Raw genomic sequence first — 17,130 nt, forward strand, 5'->3', positions numbered from 1 at the left:
GACTAGCAGGTAGAACTTACCATCCTTCTCTTTACTTGTGGCTGTAAATTCCCTGGTATAATTAAGTGGTTACCAAATGCTGTTCAGCCTGGTACTACCTCTTGTGGTCTGCAAGGAACTGCCCAGATCTTCATAGCTAGTCTATACATCCATTTCAAATGGCAGTAGATCTGAGTTTCAGCACTATCAGGCTGTATGAGAAAATCTGAGTGTGACGTTTCTCATTGACCAGCAGGGAGCTCAATAAAAGCTGGGAGAATGGGACAAGGCAATACAGTCAGAGAAATACAAGTGTGAAGGTTGCTCAGACACCTGAAGGACTGCCATGTGTGGGGAGATGGAGGCTGTGCAGAAACCACATGCCTAGAAGGGATCCTGCAGAACACAATGGGCTCCCAACATAAGGAGGATGTGGACCTGTTGATGCAAGTCCAGAGGAAGTTACAAAGATTCTCAGAGGGCTAGAGCATCTCTCTTAAGGAGGCAGGCTGAGAGAGTTGTGGTTGTTCAGCCTGGAGAAGGTGGCTCTGGCAAGACCTTAGAGAACTTTCCAGTACATAAGGGGGCTACAAGAGAGCTGGAGAGAGACTTTGAACGAGCATGGAGGGATAGAACAAGGGGGAATGGCTTCAAACTGACAGATGGCAGGTTTATATTAGGAATTAGACAGAAATTCTTTACTGTGAGGGTGGTAAGGCTCTGGCACAGGTTGCCCAGAGAAGCTGTGGCTCCCTCATCCCTAGCAGCGCTCAAGGCCAGGTTGGATGGGTCTTGAAGCCACCTGGTCAAGTGGAAGGTGTCCCTGCCAACTGTCTTTAAGGACTGTTTCAACCCAAACCATTGTATAGTTCTATGATGGGCAGCAGCTACTTGTTACTGGTACCTGCACATCCCCTGGCATCCCCCACCAGTGTTACAGGGAGAAGCGACGGTCCTGCCCTGGTGTGATAGATAAAAGCAAGCTTTTGTGGTCAGGAAATCACTTTAAAATTCTGAATGCACAAAATTAAATTCATTACAGTGGGCAACAGTGCTGAATTTGGACAGCTGTAACCCAGATCTTAGGGCTTTAGTTTGGAGATGTGAAAAAGCAGGTTGATGAAAGTGGAAAGAAATCCCAAACAAATTTATATTATTTAAATAGTATACCATTTTATTTTGTCTTAAAATAGTTTAACCTTTTTGCTACAGACTTGTTTCAAAAAACAGAAGGTCTTATCTTGCACCAAAATATATATATTTATATATATTTATATATATTTATATATATTTATATATAAACCACTCTGTTTTATTATTATTTTTTCTTCAAAGACCATTAAATACTAGATGGAAAATGAGAACTAAATGACTGTCAAGAAGAAGCTACAATTTTTAACTAGAGTTGCATGTTTTTAAACATTTATATTCTAAGCAATGATTTGTTTTCACTATAGAAGATTCCAAGTTCACACTCCAGGAATTCAGGAAGTGCTAAACCCTGAAGGGCTTGAGCCAATGCATACTAAAATTCACGGAAAGCCCCGCATCAACTCCAATGGGCTCTGGATTAGGCCCAAGTGCATTGGGTCTTAGCCATGCAATCATTTCTCTTTCCTGCTGATAAGAGAAAAATCACACAGGCACCTTTTGCTCTTATTAAAAAAATAAAATTAAAACCAAACCACTTCCTAGCTATCCAGTGATTGCAGTTTTCAGATTATTCATCAGCCTTTCAAATTTGTTAAGAAAAAATATGTAGTGTTTTAAAGAAAAGAAAACCTGTCTCAGACTACAATACATTAGTTGTTTAAACAAACACAGTGGACAATTGGAGTAACCTTGGTTAGGACACAGTTGTTTTTATATAGTCACATCATATACAAACTAAAAAACAAGAGAGCTAGTTTGCATTTTTCGTAGGACTACAAATGGGTCTCTGCAACTTTCTTCACAACTGATGTTCAAAAGACTTTGTGAAACAGGAAAAAGCAGCCACAGTATGTCACTGCTTCAAATTTACTGTTACAAAATGTGTGCTAGCCCACTAAAACAATGGCTGAGTTGCATGATTAAAATACAAGGAGAAAAGATCTACAGCCACTACTGATTATAGTGCTCAAACAGCATGGGGCTTTTCCCTGCTGCAGTGTGAATGGGCTCCATCCACACTCCCCTGCCTCCCTCTTTCCCTTCCACAGAGAAAGAAATCTGTCAATAGAAGCACCACATACATTTTCCTGGCCATGCAATATACTTTTATTCAATGTTTTAGAAAGCTTGAAGTTGGAATATCAATCCCTTACCTAATTGTTCTTTAAGGTGCAGTCTGAACTGTTCTGTTTTTTTGCCTGCAGATAAAATTATTGGAAGCCAAATAAAATTTAGAAACCAGTCAACACAAAAAGAAAATAGAACTTCTCAAGTCCTCATTACCACCTGTTCAGCCTCAAATGGCAGAAAATCTGATGATACAGCTATACAAAATTCCCACTAGAAACATCTGGAATACAAAGGAATGTTTTGATTGCACAATAGACGTTTAAAGTGAATATAATACTGTAAAGTCTAATCTTTGGTTTTTGCCTTGAGAAAGTCTCAAAATGGCAGATGAGTGGCAGGAATTTCTGTATACACTACAGAAACTATAGCCTGCTAAAGTAAGTAATTCTGCTGATTTCAGTAAATATTCTGGTAGAAACTCTTTCCTGAATCATACCTGAAAGAACAATTCCAAAACCAGTATAAGAGACATGACCTAAATCCAGGAAAATAGTACAGATCAATTAAAAAAAAATAATAATTTTAAAAAATCACAACCTTAAGTTCTGATCCTGCAACACCTTTTAGGACAGAGTTTTAAGCACTTGAATGGTTCATTTAGTTTCAGCAAACTGTCCCTGCTGAATGCTACACAGATGCTAAAGGGCTTTGCCAGATTGGGGTTTTGGAATTTGTTTGGGGTTGGGTTTTTTTGAGATGGTGAATAAAGCAAATAAGCAACAGTAGAAATAAGGACTGCAAGCAAAATGTTTTGTTTCTCTCCTACTCCAGGCAAGACTCAGATTTAGGCAAAAAAAAATCATCTCTATTTAAAAAAAAAAAAAGGGATGTTTGGCCTTTTTATTACTTTTCTTTTTCCTGTGCTTTTGCCATAATAATCTGCTAAGTCACTACTATTACTATTTTAAACCATAACAAGCCATGGGAAATGATCAGTGAAACACAGTAGTCAGAATACTCAGAACTGAAGAGTGTAAACTATAAGTTATATTGAAAATAAAAATGCTTAAAATAAAAGCTGTTCAGTGCATATGTTATGGGCCGTTTGCATTAAAGACGGTCCCTCCTGCTGGTAAAATAACCAAATCAACCTGGGTAAAAATACTCTTGGCCCAATTTTCAGAAGTATTAAATACCCCCAGTTCCACTGAAATCAGTGAGGGGACAGCATTTCTCAAAATCACTGACGCTCACACAGAAAAACACTAACTTGTACTAACAAACTGAATATACAGATAAATTAAAAATGTTCTGAAGTTGGACATGGGAAAGGGCGGGTGGACATAAGTCTGCATACAATTATTTCTTCAGATTAACACGCACACATAACTGTAGATGTGTTTTAAATGTGGTGCTATTCTGTTTTAATTCTGGGAGGAATCCTTCTTTGAGAAGGTAAAATCATTTTAAATTATATTGAAATCATACTACATTCTTATGGAAATGAAAAAAATCATGAGTTTGAATTTTGTAATGCCAAGAAGGGAACTGCTGAAGCTTTAACAATTAACTTCTGTGCCACAAAGGGGAGAAGGGGTGGGGACAGAAACAAAGGGACGCCACATTACAGTAGATATTTGCGTCTTGTATCCTCATCCAAAGTGAGGTCTACTACTTCTGGGGGTGAAGACCAGTTCTGCTGGGGAGTCACTGCTGTCCATGATTGTGTTTGCTGAGTGTTAATGTATTGTGAGCCTGAGCCATGCTTCCAAGAAGACACACTCTGAATCACACCTCCCCTGGGATGCACATACCTGTAGCAAGGCAAAAAAATCACAAAGGATTAAAGCTACTATTGAATTCAGGAGGAAGATTCTTAGCTGCAGTGTTTTATCACTTAGGCATCTTATTAACATGCCCCTCTCTAAAATGTCCTCATGGATTTTCTGTTTTTAGAGTTCATGACATCTTAAATACCCAGTAAACAAAGCTGAGACTAAATTTAAACTTCGTGGTGGCGGCGGCAGTGATTAAATTATTTTTAATACCTGAGTTTTGCCAGTGGGTATAAAGTGATATTCCTTACAAAAATCTGTGCATGGATCCCAAGGATCTTGAAGTCTGCCCCATCATATGTAATACCGCACATTATTGAGAAGCATAGTTTCCTGCTAGCACTTTTACCCCGCCGGACTTAAAAGAGAAAAAATTTAAGTGAGGACAGATGAGACAAAGAAAAGCTATCTTTCTATATGAAATCAAACCCATGTTAAAATAAGGAGGTAATGATACTTTCATTACAATAATTAAAAAAGAAAGCTTGTCAATTACATTATTACTGCCATTACATTTGATATTTCTTTTGGTCATCTTAACCTTACAATAATGCTGAGAAATGTCAGGACAGCCTGACTTCAGCAAAACAATGAATTTTTCACTGATTATAGTCAATGAGACTAAATAACGTATTTAAACACACACTCAAGTGCCTTGCTGAACTGAGGTACGTATCTACTTACTTGCACAGCATTTTTACCTATTACATTCATAGTAGATCTGTTATGATTGAATTACAAGCTAATAATAATTAGTAAAAAAACCCCAACAAAATAAAAGATCAATTTTGTTATATGATGAAGTGATGACAAGAATTTACTGGAGTCTTTAAGATAATTTCCATGTGTAAGACTTAAACACTAGGAAAACTTGATACCTAGTACTACAAAAATTGGTTTGCCTCTTATAAGCACTGATGGTGGCTACACACATAAATAGGAGGCATTTTGGCTGCTGGAATAAGCTTTTTCCTTTCCTTTTGAATGTCCATGTACTGTATTTCAGGAACCTAAATTTTATGTGCTGCCCAAATATCCCTGACATTTACATTTTATTTATTTTTGAAATTTATTTTAATTTGAGGTGATGCCATTTATTTTCTCCAGAACTACTTAGGTTATGCTAATCTCTCTTAGTTCTCATTAGATTTTCATAAAATAGGAAGAAAAATCTCATTCTTTAAGCTGTAACTTCTTTGAATATAAATATCTCATTGCCTTCTCAGATACACTATTTAGTTTTGGATGTGATGTTTTGATGTTTAGAATGACTTTTTCATTACTTCATTCTTAAAAATACATAAAGTATGCATCTACAAAGAATTAGCAATAAGAGACTGGAACTCTAAGAAACATATCTAATTTCTTTCTTTTAAGAAGAAATATTTTTAAGCATAACTAAAAATTAAACAAACTAAAAAAATAGTCTTGGTGTTAAGTAGATGCCAAGTAATAGCCTAATGATGAAAAACCCCACCAATACATTAATAATCTGAAAAACTACAAGTGATGGATAAACTCTAGGATGTCACAACTCACACCAGTTCAATAATGACATGGAATATGGAGCATGATAAAAAACAGTGTGAGCAAGAGAACAGAATCCAAACAGCATACTATCTAAGCATATAAAAATACTGATCAAAAACCTAAACCTTTTCCAAAAGACAACCCTGAAGGAATCCCATCAACACTTCATAACCACAAGCCTAGACCTGCAAGAGAAATACAATTCTAAACAGGATTTGAACAACTGAAACACGTGAGTATTCAACAGAGTTAGTAAAAATTAGTGTGTAGGAGATGATAGATAGTTACATGAACAACAAAAAGCACAAGTGTGCTTTAAGTCTGGCTTTGCTGAAATTATTTCAGTCCATATCTACTAAAACTGATTTTAAATGGCAATGCTGCATTTACGTCACATTTCCATTCTTGTACACAGAAAATATTGAGGCAAGCAGCATGGAAAGTTTTTGAATAGGGGACCTCAAACAGAAGGGATGTGCATATATAGTGCTAGACAGATTTACACAAACTAGTACTAGAGGACAAGTCCACACTGCTTATTATTGGCACAAAGTTCCTCCAAGCCCTGGGTCTGCTGGATAAATAGCAGAGCTGCTTCCTAAGGAATTAGTATCTTACAAAAGAATTAGCCATGCAAGGACTTTCATTATTCTAGAAGTAAAGGCTAAACTTCTTCCTTCGGCAACTTAAAATTTCCTTTTTTCATATTCAACAGCACTGGACAGTGCCCACACTATCTGTACAGTTTCCTGGCTGGGAAACTGGGTCCTACACACCTTCCTTCTTCCTTTTACCAAGAAAGATGTGGTGAAAGGCCAACAAGGAACAGCTCTGCTTTGTCCCTCACACCTTTTTCCGACTCCAAGCATCCACCACATCCACCAGGCAGCAGACAAGTTTTAGAGGGAGCTTGTCTGTATACTGCTTCAATTAGCTTTTATTCCACCAAATTAACACTCCATACTATATGCAAATGCGAGTCTTGTTCAACTGCTTCTTAATATCTTAAGCTAAGGAAAGATCATAGACAAAAGAAGAGTAACAAAAAAAACCCAAAAACCTAGTAAGAACAACACCTGAAGCATAGCTGGACAACTTTCTAGCTGAGCTTGAGAGAAACCTCTGGTTTCCTTACCCTCCCATACTTTGGGGATTTAAACTTAAGTAGTTATGTCAAGACAGACATGACTGGCACCAACACCAGTCCTTTATTAAAAACTTTTAATGCCTTCTTTCAGGGGACTTGTTTCAGGCAACTCTGACTCCTTTCCTCATAGGCAGCTCCACACAGCACTGACTCCTTCTCTCCTCTCTGCAAGTTTCCTTCTTCATGACAGACTAAACCCCAAGCTGTCCCTTACCCAGTCACCTAATTATTTGTCCCTCACACAGCATCTCCTTACCTTATCTATCCCTTGCATGACCACGTCCCTTACCTCCTCACAGCACAGCCCGCAGACTCCATCCTAAACTGCAGCAACCTCTAGGTCTCCAACTGCAACTTGTGGCCAGCTATCCCACTCTTCTATAACACCCAACCTCATTGGGCAGGCAAGGCTGTTTCTACTCCTTGGTAATCAGTACAGATGCAATTTATTGGGAAAGATTGCCTTGTGCACTATTCTTACAACCTATTCTCCTACACAAACTCTCTTGTATCTTGAAATAAAACCAAGATTCATAAATATATGATTTTCAATGTAAAGGGGTTATCTTAAGATATAACCTATTGAAAAGTTAATAGCATTTTTGCAACTACTGGTTAATTAACGTGGAAGCTGATTAAACGCTTAAAGCTATTATTTTGAAAGGAAACAAGAACCTATATAAATATTTTAGTTTCATTATCTGCATATTAACACTATGCCTTTAAAATCTGAATTCCTGACGTCTATACATTTGGTATCTCAATATTTGGTACTTTATACTACATATCTTTAGCCTGTTAGTGTTTGATATCGAATCATAAGCTTAGGAATACTTATCAAGTTGGTAATGTTCCAAAGAAAAATACATTCTGATACCATCATGACCAGTGGAATAGAAAAAAAAGGTACAACATTTGCTACACTTAGGGCATCAGACATGGATGGCTAAGTACAGCAGTGAAAGTCAGCATTTATTTTTCTTTATTATTTTTGGCAATGCAGATATTCTGATAAAATGAAATAAATATTAGAACAAGAAAAAGGAATTCATACCTGGCATGTTCCTGAACTCCAACAATCTCTACTTCACTATCAGAAGAGGCAATATTAATTTCTTCATTGATCTGGGCATTACTTATTTTGTCACCTGCCAGGAAGCCTGGATCCAAATGACCTATAGATAGAGAAAATGCAAATACAGCCAAATGTTTAACAACTTACATAACTCAGAAATCAGCTGAAAAAGGAATTTCCCAAGTGAACAAAAAAACAAAACAAAAACAAAAACAAACAAAACTGAAACACTGCAAATGGAAATTTTTTTTAGGTTAAGTTACCCAACTTTCTGTTTATCACCTGATACAGGATGACTACTGGATTTATCCAGTTTCAATAGCTCCAGTGATGGTGTTATCACACAAATGTGAACCAAGTCAAATTGCTGCATCAAGAACATTCAATGTAATTAGGATTTTCAGCTGATATTTTATGACAATGTTGAGTTAGACTGTACCTAAACCCCTTTGAAATAAAGAAACAAGACCATCTAATGGAAAGAAATCAAACTCAATGATACGGTGACAAAGCTTATAGGTTGGACATAAATATCACACACTGAGGAAAATTTTAATTTTAATAGGGGAAGCCAGTCAATGAAATAAACAATAAACCCATCAGTTTCTGGATGTGCTGCTTCACACATCTGCTCTAACATTATTACAAAGACTTGTAAAAAAACCCCTCTGTTTTTCTCAAGTCCCATATACAACAGTGGTTTTTTTATTACAGTTCCTCAATGATATCCAGTTCCTCAGTCTGTCCTCATTAATACTAGGAAGGTTCTTAACCCAAATTAGTGAAGCTGTGTTGGGACATATTAAATAATACTTGCATGGAAAACACAAACCAGAACAAATTATTTATTTTACAGTAAATAAATTATTTTAAAAATAAATTAAAAATAAGATTTCAATTGAAAAAGATAACTTCTATTTTTTATTTTTTTTTTTTAGGTAACAAAAAGAGAGAATTACTTCTACTGTCTCTTTAGCAGTAACCTGGGGGATGCTGGGCAGCCCTGAAGCAGATGACAGTACCTACTCCTTGGGAATCACTCACTCATCTGTATTACACAAGGGAAGAATCAGTAGTCAAGCAGGAAATTTGAGAGGAGATGAATATATTATCTAGATCTAGTTTGAGTAGACATCTCTTCAAAGATGAGAGGATGTAAGGGTTTTACAGCGAGAAAAAGTTTAAGAGTGAATGAGCCCCTTCCCTCCCTCATGACAGTGGAGGGAAGAAAAAAAACCAAAAATGAAACTACAAGAGGTTAAAAAAGGTTAGAGTAAAAATTTTACTAAAATAAAATAGCTATAAACATAACAACAAAAAAGCAAATTGTACAAAAGAGAGCTGTTAAACCAACAAAAGCAAGGTGTTGATGCCGTTTTGGGGTTTGCCTTTTCTCTGTTCTCTGTATTCTTTGCACATATATTTGTAGCTCTGTAGCCTATTGTATTAGTGACTAGTTTTCCTAGTACTTTTCCACAGTCTTTCCTTAAGCAGAAAGACAAAGCATTCCAGAGCTCCAAACCCTGGGGAGTACAAGACCCCTATGCTATCTTGCTCCTTCCTGGGAACCAAGGTTGAGAACAACTCTGAGATTCATTTTCATGGACAAAGTACAACTAGTGCTGAGGGGGGGGACTCCAGAGAAGGGGCTTGACCTGGGGGGAGAATTGCATCACCACTTGTCCTCCTAATTGGTGTTTTTTATCGATTATGCTAATTTCCTAAGACCTATAAATATGTACTCATCCCTGTGGAGGTGGGCATTTGTGGACATCTTTCCATAACTGCCCTTGAAGGCCTTCAAATAAAGATCTGCTCTTATATTACCTCCTTACTAAAATTATCTCTAGTTTCATTTCCAGGTTGGGAAAAAGGCAACAGTATCATGTGGCCCCCCAAAACAAAGAAAAGATGGTGGGGGCTTCCAGAGCAATTCCAATGGGGGATAGGGAGTGCTGGCACTGCCTGGAGCAGCTCCAAACCAGCAGTGGAGGTTTTCCTGCTCTGTCTCTGCAGCAGTGGCAGTGAGTGTCTTTCCCTGCTGAGTTCAGTTTGATACCAGGTTCCTGCACTGCCACTACCACTGGTCTGCCATACTGGGGGTGTGTGTGTGTGGGGGGGGGGTGGTTGGTTATGCCACCTCACTGCTTCTTCCTACCACCTCACTGGGCTCCTTTTCAGCTCAGCTGGACTCCCTCTTGGCTTGGCTGGGCTCAGTTGAAATCAGTGCCGTATCTCCAGGTCACTTGATCACCCTCAAGGGGGGGAAGAACCAGTCCCATGGTGAACCAAAAGCTGGGCAGCTCTGGCTCTACTGGTCTCAGCTGCATCACAGAGCTATCACTTTGGCAGCAACCCCTGGGAGCGTCACCGATGTATTTCCTCAGCCCCTTGTTCTGCAAAAACCTCCTGGAGGGGTAGGAAATGGGGGAAGAACAGCAGTGTGTGGGGTTTATAGGTCCTTTAGCTGGAGCGAGCTAAACAATGGGCCTCCCCCCTTTCCATTTCTGGCCATACAATTTTTGCTGCCAAAAGCATGCTGTGTTTAACATAATCTAGCTTTTAGTAGGGGCAGAGGAAGCCACAGAAGCTACTTCAGAGAGAAACTCCTCAAAACTTCTACTATGTCCAGCAGATCCAATCCCTGAAGGCATTGATGATGGACATATTGGATGGCCCAATTAGAGAAGTTGAGAATGCATCTGTGATAAAATATCTAAGAAAGAAAAAAACATGGAAAGCTCTCTTTCGTCCTCAGTGGGGTGGGTAGGTGACGGTGCCCTCCCAGTGCTGGGAGCGACGGCACAGCTGGGGTGGCACAGCATGGCTTACAATGAACTTTACTTGCTTAGCTACTTTTAACCAGCCATGCTGTGGACAGAAGAGAAGGGGCAGTGACAATAGCTTCTCCTTTTCAGCATCCAGCATGAAGACAAGCGCTAAATGGCGCTGACACTACAGTGGCCGGCACCACCCATTTGGTTCTGGCAGGGACTACATGGCCAGCAGTTCCCCAATGCAGAGCCCAGATGGGATCAACCTTTCAGCGCTACAGAACTCTATAAAAACTTTTCAATTGATAGAACTTGAGAACAAATGAACCTACAAACATCAATTCTCGCCCGAGTCAGAGAAAAGGAAAAGGTGAAGCCACATGAGGAGAACATGGCAACACTAAGGTCAGCACAAAGACACCTATCGAGATGTTGGAACAAATGTCAGAGGAAGATAATTTAACCAAACCTGTATCAGCACTCAGTTCATCTAGCAGCCCTCTGGTTCTCCAAGTAGATCCTGAGTCTTGATTTCCTAAAGAATTATTGTGCTCTTGAACCACTGCAGCTGCCAACAGATTGTCCACATTTACCACTTCTGGGTCTGAGTTTGTGTCTGATATATCATAGTGAGCTATAACTGGAGGTCCATCTGCAGGAGAGAAAAGCAACACAGATTAGAAGTCTGCATACTGTGAAAACCCCCTCTAAAAGTACAAAGTACAATAATTTAAAGATTAATACAATCTCCTACATGAAGCTTATAATTATAGTTCATAGTGATACATTATATGAATCATTAAACTTCAGTTAATGAACATAGTCTGAGATTTAACCTTTGCATACACAGAAAACACAAATTTAAGAAAAACCTTTAGGAAATTATCACTTGAGTATTATCTTTTACATTAACACATCAACATCTCCATATCTGATATTATATTTACAATTTTATAAGCATAAACTTCACTTTAAAATAAAAAATAATAATATACAGGACATTAAATTTGGCAAGACAAAATATCTATCTAGAGAATTTTGCTAAAGTCAAGTGAGAGCTTACATTGCATTATGGTTGATTGAATAAAACTAACTTTTTGATATAACTGATCCAGTGACAATAAATTTAACATCAGGCAACTTTCCTTTCATAACATTTACCTGTCAAGGGCAGGGAAATTTTTCAAAGTGGCAATGTTTTTTGGTGTTATCTTTTTTTAAATTGAGGATAACAAGAAACAGAACTATCATGTGCAGTGATAAATATGCTTTTAATTCAATATGATTACCATATGCATTTTTGGCCACCAAAGTGAAGAAGGAAAGAAAGAGAGAAAACAGCTTACATGATTCAGAAATCTGTTCTTGAGGAATAACAAAATCTATTTTTGGTCTATTTTGTTAGGACCAACTATATTCTTTGTGATTAATGAAAACCACTTATAATTGGAAAGCATGCTAGAAACAGAAGAGGCTCAGGAAAAAAAAACCTCAAATTCAAGACAAATATTAATGTGGAAAAAGAGAGAATGGAAAAATAATTCTGAAAGGATGCGTACTTTAACTCAAATGGTTAATCCTAGCTTCAGCTTATTGACTCATAGTGGATGAAAGTGGTTGGAGTTCCCACTCCCCAAATGAGAGAATCAAAACTCTCTTTGGGCCAAGACTTCAACAAAATCGAGGACTGAATAGAAAAAAGTTTCATATTTAATTCTCTTAAAAGCTGGTTCTCCTGAGATTTTTAGGGCGGGGTTTTTTTGGTTTTGTTGTTGTTGTTGTTGTTGTTGTTTTGGTTTTGTTTAGTTTGGGGTTTTTGTAACTTGGTGCCTGAAACATAATTCAACTCACTATTTTCAGAAGTGCCTATTTTGTGATCAGCAACACACTTCATTGAAGAGTCGCCATATTGATTAAGTCATACTAAAGATCAGTATTGCAACAAGGTATGAAAACATTGACAAAATATTTCCAATCAGACCTGCCTCCAAAACAACAATTTCATAAAATTATGTTATATTAGAAACTTAAAACAGACCCGACAAAAGAAAAAAAAGGGCAGTTAAATGCCAATGTATTAAAGATCAAACTGTTTGCAACATGAAAAGCTGATGATTATGACTGGAAAAGAAGTAATGATAATTAACTGAAAGGCAATCTTTGTCTTTTTAAAAGACAATTACAAAACAATGGAAGACCCAGTTCAAAATTAAGCTGGCTGATGGTCAGTTAATTATTTGTGACAGCTGATGATTAAATTACATGCATAAGCTACAACTGGACTGAATCATAGAAAGGCATGTTGTCTTTCAGTATTATCATTAGAGTTCGACGTGAATATATATAACGTGAGCTATAAAAATAAACAGTCGAGTGGAGAAGATACGAGGGTCAAGTACAATATTGACTGTTCATTTTTTCAGGTTATCTAAATTTTCAGGAGCTATGTACTGTTCCTTCAGGTCTTTCTCTCATTTCTTATTCAGATCTCCAAAAGCACAAGTGAAATTTGATTTTTAGATAGACATGTCTACACAAAGAAAATTGCATTGGGACAAAAGGCACCAATAGTCTCAAGTCAAAATTGTACCACTCCTACATGTATAATCATGCAAAAATGTATAATAAATGCATATACATGCAGAGTGATATTCTCATCACCTACCCATAGAAATAACTTGTGTGAAAGTCTTCATCAGTAGGAAATACAAGCATAAACTTGTTATCTGTAGCTCCACTCTTGTATCTTCCACACTTCCAAACAGAACACCGTATAACTTCGCTTAATTTAGTATGCATCAAACAGACAAAAATATTTTCAATATAATTTACATACTGTAATTACATTTGTGAGTGTAAGAGCCACCAATTTAACAATCTGGAAAAAAAACAAGCTGCTGATTTACAAAGCAATCACAGCAGAGATCTAATTTTTTCTCAACCTTGCCTTTCAGAATCAGATTTGAAAACAAAAGGGCCTGACACCAGTTTTAACCATATCTATCACCAGTAAATGACCAACAAAGATAAATATAATAGCCACAATGCTGCAAGAAATCCCTGGATTCTCAGCATGTATAAAAGAAGAAATAAGCAATGCATGCCTATGTGTGTTTAAAAACGCAAACCAATAAGTTGTAGAGAACTACAACTAGATAAATATTGTAGCAAAGACATATAAAAAAAAGCCTCTTCCCAAAAGCCTGTTTCCTTTTCAGTGCTATAAGGATGGGACAGGAGCAGTTAAATTTGAAAATAACACTTCCCTAGCCAACTATGTCACCACTTGGTGATGCGATGCAAAGTTTATGTGTGGTACCAAGAAATAAGGACAATTACCTTCAGCTAGGAATTAAAGTGAAAAAATGCTTTTTGGTTGAAAAGGTAAAAGGATTAACTACAAATAAAACGGAACTTCACCATCTTTTCTTCGCAATAGAGCCACTCCTCACAATTACTTACTGTAGTGGGATTTAAACATAGAAAAACATACCAAAACAAACCATGCCAGAATCAAAACTTAATGAAGCACAATTAGGATGTTCCCTGATCAGTAATTTAAACAATAAATTTAAGAAAAATTGTGTATCTTGATAAGCCAAGGTGATGCCAGCTTGAGTTTTGCCTATTTTTCTGTTTTCTATATTCTTCACACATATATTTGTAGCTCTGTAGCCTATTGTATTAGTGACTAGTTTTCCTAGTACTTTTCCATAGTCTTTCCTTAAGCAGAAAGACAAAGCATTCCAGAGCTCCAAACCCTGGGGAGTACAAGACCCCTATGCTATCTTGCTCCTTCCTGGGAACCAAGGTTGAGAACAACTCTGAGATTCATTTTCATGGACAAAGTACAGCTAGTGCTGAGGGGGGAGGCTCCAGAGAAGAGGCCTGATCTGGGGGAGAATTGCATCACCACTTGTCCTCCTAATTGGTGTTTTTTATCGATTATGCTAATTTCCTAAGACCTATAAATATGTACTCATCCCTGTGGAGGTGGGCTTTTGTGGACATCTTTCCATAACTGCCCTTGAAGGCCTTCAAATAAAGATCTGCTCTTATATTACCTCCTTACTAAAATTATCTCTAGTTTCATTTCCAGGTTGGGAAAAAGGCAACAAAGGTAGCTGGAAGATGTACATATCCCTGGTGATAAGATATAGTTCACTTTTAAAGCAATAAATGCTTGCAAAAGGCAAAGATGAAAGTTAGTAAATACCAGCAGCAAAGTCCAGCTGTTGACATTTAATGTTAATAGGGGGAGGGAAATACTGTACTTTTTATTTTAAAGAATTCAGAGGCAGAGGTCAGCATGGGGTCAATGTTTCAAGTGTCCAATTCTCTCTTAATATACACATCAAAACTAACTCCACTCAGGACAACTAAATCAGAAGTTACATACACACAAATCCATGTCTACACATATCAACCTTCATTTTAATTTGCAGCATAAAAAAGTCAATTTCTGATCTGCTATCTGCTCCCATGTTTTTCATAGAGCCACATCTCAACATTCAATGGTCCAAACTGTGTTGTAAGATCCATGCTCCTATTATCCTTCATTTTGTTATAATGACGGCACAAGCAAAAAGGGAGAATCAACAGTAAAATCTCAGCTATAGGTAAAAAGCAGTGATTCTATAAGAAGTCCCATAGTGTTGCACTGCAACAGCTGTGTATCAATGCATGGGAAACAAACATATATTAGCTAGTAGAACTTGAATGGGGAATTTAGACTTTTACATCTATGTAGACAGGCTGAGAGTTGGGGTTGTTCAGCCTGGAGAAGAGAAGGCTCCAGGGAGACCTTGGAGCACCTTCCAGTACCTAAAGGGACTACAAGAGAGCTGGAGAGGGACTTAGGACAAGGGCGTGGAGGGATAGGAAAAGAGGGAATGGCTTCAAAATGACAGAGGGAAGGGTTACATTAGATATTGGACAGGAATTGACTTTGAGGATGGTGAGGCACTGGAACAGGTTGCCCAGGGAAGCTGTGGATTCCCCATCCCAGGCAGTGTTCAAGGCCAGGTTGGATGGAGCTTTGAACAACCTGTTCTAGTGGAAGGTGTCCCTGCCCATGGCAGAGGGGTCGGCACTACATGGTCTTTACGGTCCCTTTGAATCCAAACCATTCCATGAGACTGACCCTAAATCATTACTTTAGCTTTCTTAAATTTAGGCAAGTTCTGCCAAGCTCATCATCACCTAAACTCCCTACCACCATAGCCAGAGACAAGTTGTTCAGAGTAAGGCAATCCCAGTCTAGAAACTGCAGCCTAGAGCATCAGCATCTCCCCTCCTTCCCCAATAAACACATAGACCTTAGGCAGACACCTTAGCCAAGGCACCTAAATTTTACATCTCTGAAGTTCAGCAAGATTGATTTCAGCTTTAGGGACAGGATTCAAACTTTGCTATGTTTTCTCTACAAGTAGAGGAAAAAGACTGATATCACCAGAAGACTATTCCAATTAAAATAATTTAAAAATTAAAAGTCTGATTTTGGTGGTCTGAATTGCTCTCTGGAGTCATCAGTGTGTTTACAATGAAGAAGATATGGAGCCTTATTTAGCCATAAATATCACACTAAGCTTTAAAACACATAACAGGTACAATAATATTAGCAATAATAATTTCAGCACTTGACTCACATAAAGCTTTCCATTAGAGGATCTCAAAGAGCTCTGAGGTGCTTATTAACCTTCTTTTGCCTATGGGGGAAACAGGTAAGCAGAGATTCGCAGCTTGCGCAAGGCTAGCGAGCAGAAGAGCTCAGCTTTGGTGAAAACAATACTCCCCTCAAATTACTGAGGAGTTTAAAAATAGTGTTTAGGAATGCTTTCATGAAATGCGCAAAAGCTAAAAAGGTGACACACAGAGGCACCTAAGTAATTGAAACCCCAAGGAAACACAGCTTCTTCCAGCCTCACCTCTACATCTTTACTGTGATTATAGGTACTGCTTTGTCTCAACCTCTCAAACTAAATTGGATGCATTTTAATATAACAAAAGGAAATACTAAAACATTTTAAAATAATAGGAGTTAAGAATGCCCTCAATTCACTTGACAGTTACATTTAAGAGATAACTCAATTTACTTCAAGATTACACGAAACATGTAATGAAGTCTAAGACATAAATTTTAAGATCAGATGGTCATTACAGTAAGCAAAATATTTTGTGTATCAAAACCTAGAAGATTCATCTTAAATGACTTGCCAAAATATTTTTACAGAAGACACATCAATAACTTTGATCCAAACAGAAAGCCTTCATATAAAAGACTACAGGCTAACAGCCTTTTTGGTTAGATAAGCAATACAACCCTGTTATTATTTAAAACATGACCTAGAGCTGATGTTTCATAAAGAATACAGTTTAAATGGCATAAACTAGATGAACCCTAAAATAATTCCCATGAGGGAATGAGGGGCAGGATCTGTGCTTTTTTTTTTAATGTTGTTTAGCAACATGAAGCACTTCATTACAATGTTTATTTATTTATTTGAGGTTACAGTAGTTACATTCCAAAATTTACAGTTAGGCAAAGAATACATTGCAAATACATTT

The 17,130-nt window shown here is 37.6% G+C and overlaps 1 protein-coding gene across 5 annotated transcripts in view; it reads right to left on the reverse strand.

Annotated features, from left to right (window-relative positions):
• Window positions 1-1,260: 1,260 nt before the first annotated feature.
• Window positions 1,261-17,130, reverse strand: part of LOC306814091 (protein ARK2N-like) — a 65,207-nt gene continuing 49,337 nt past the window's right edge. For 3 of the 5 annotated variants that reach the window (XM_079329811.1, XM_079329812.1, XM_079329809.1), the window contains 3 exons: window positions 11,033-11,215; window positions 7,769-7,889; window positions 1,261-4,016 (listed from right to left, as the gene is read on the reverse strand). In XM_079329811.1, the coding sequence (XP_079185937.1) occupies window positions 3,827-4,016; window positions 7,769-7,889; window positions 11,033-11,215 (494 nt within the window). In that variant the 3' untranslated portion in view covers window positions 1,261-3,826. Of the gene's footprint in view, window positions 4,017-7,768; window positions 7,890-11,032; window positions 11,216-13,228; window positions 13,346-17,130 lie in introns of all 5 variants that reach the window. The other 2 variants (XM_079329813.1, XM_079329810.1) reach the window with 2 other exon arrangements.

The sequence above is a fragment of the Erithacus rubecula genome (assembly GCF_903797595.1).
Source record: "Erithacus rubecula genome assembly, contig: SUPER_W_unloc_3, whole genome shotgun sequence".
NCBI lineage: Eukaryota > Metazoa > Chordata > Aves > Passeriformes > Muscicapidae > Erithacus > Erithacus rubecula.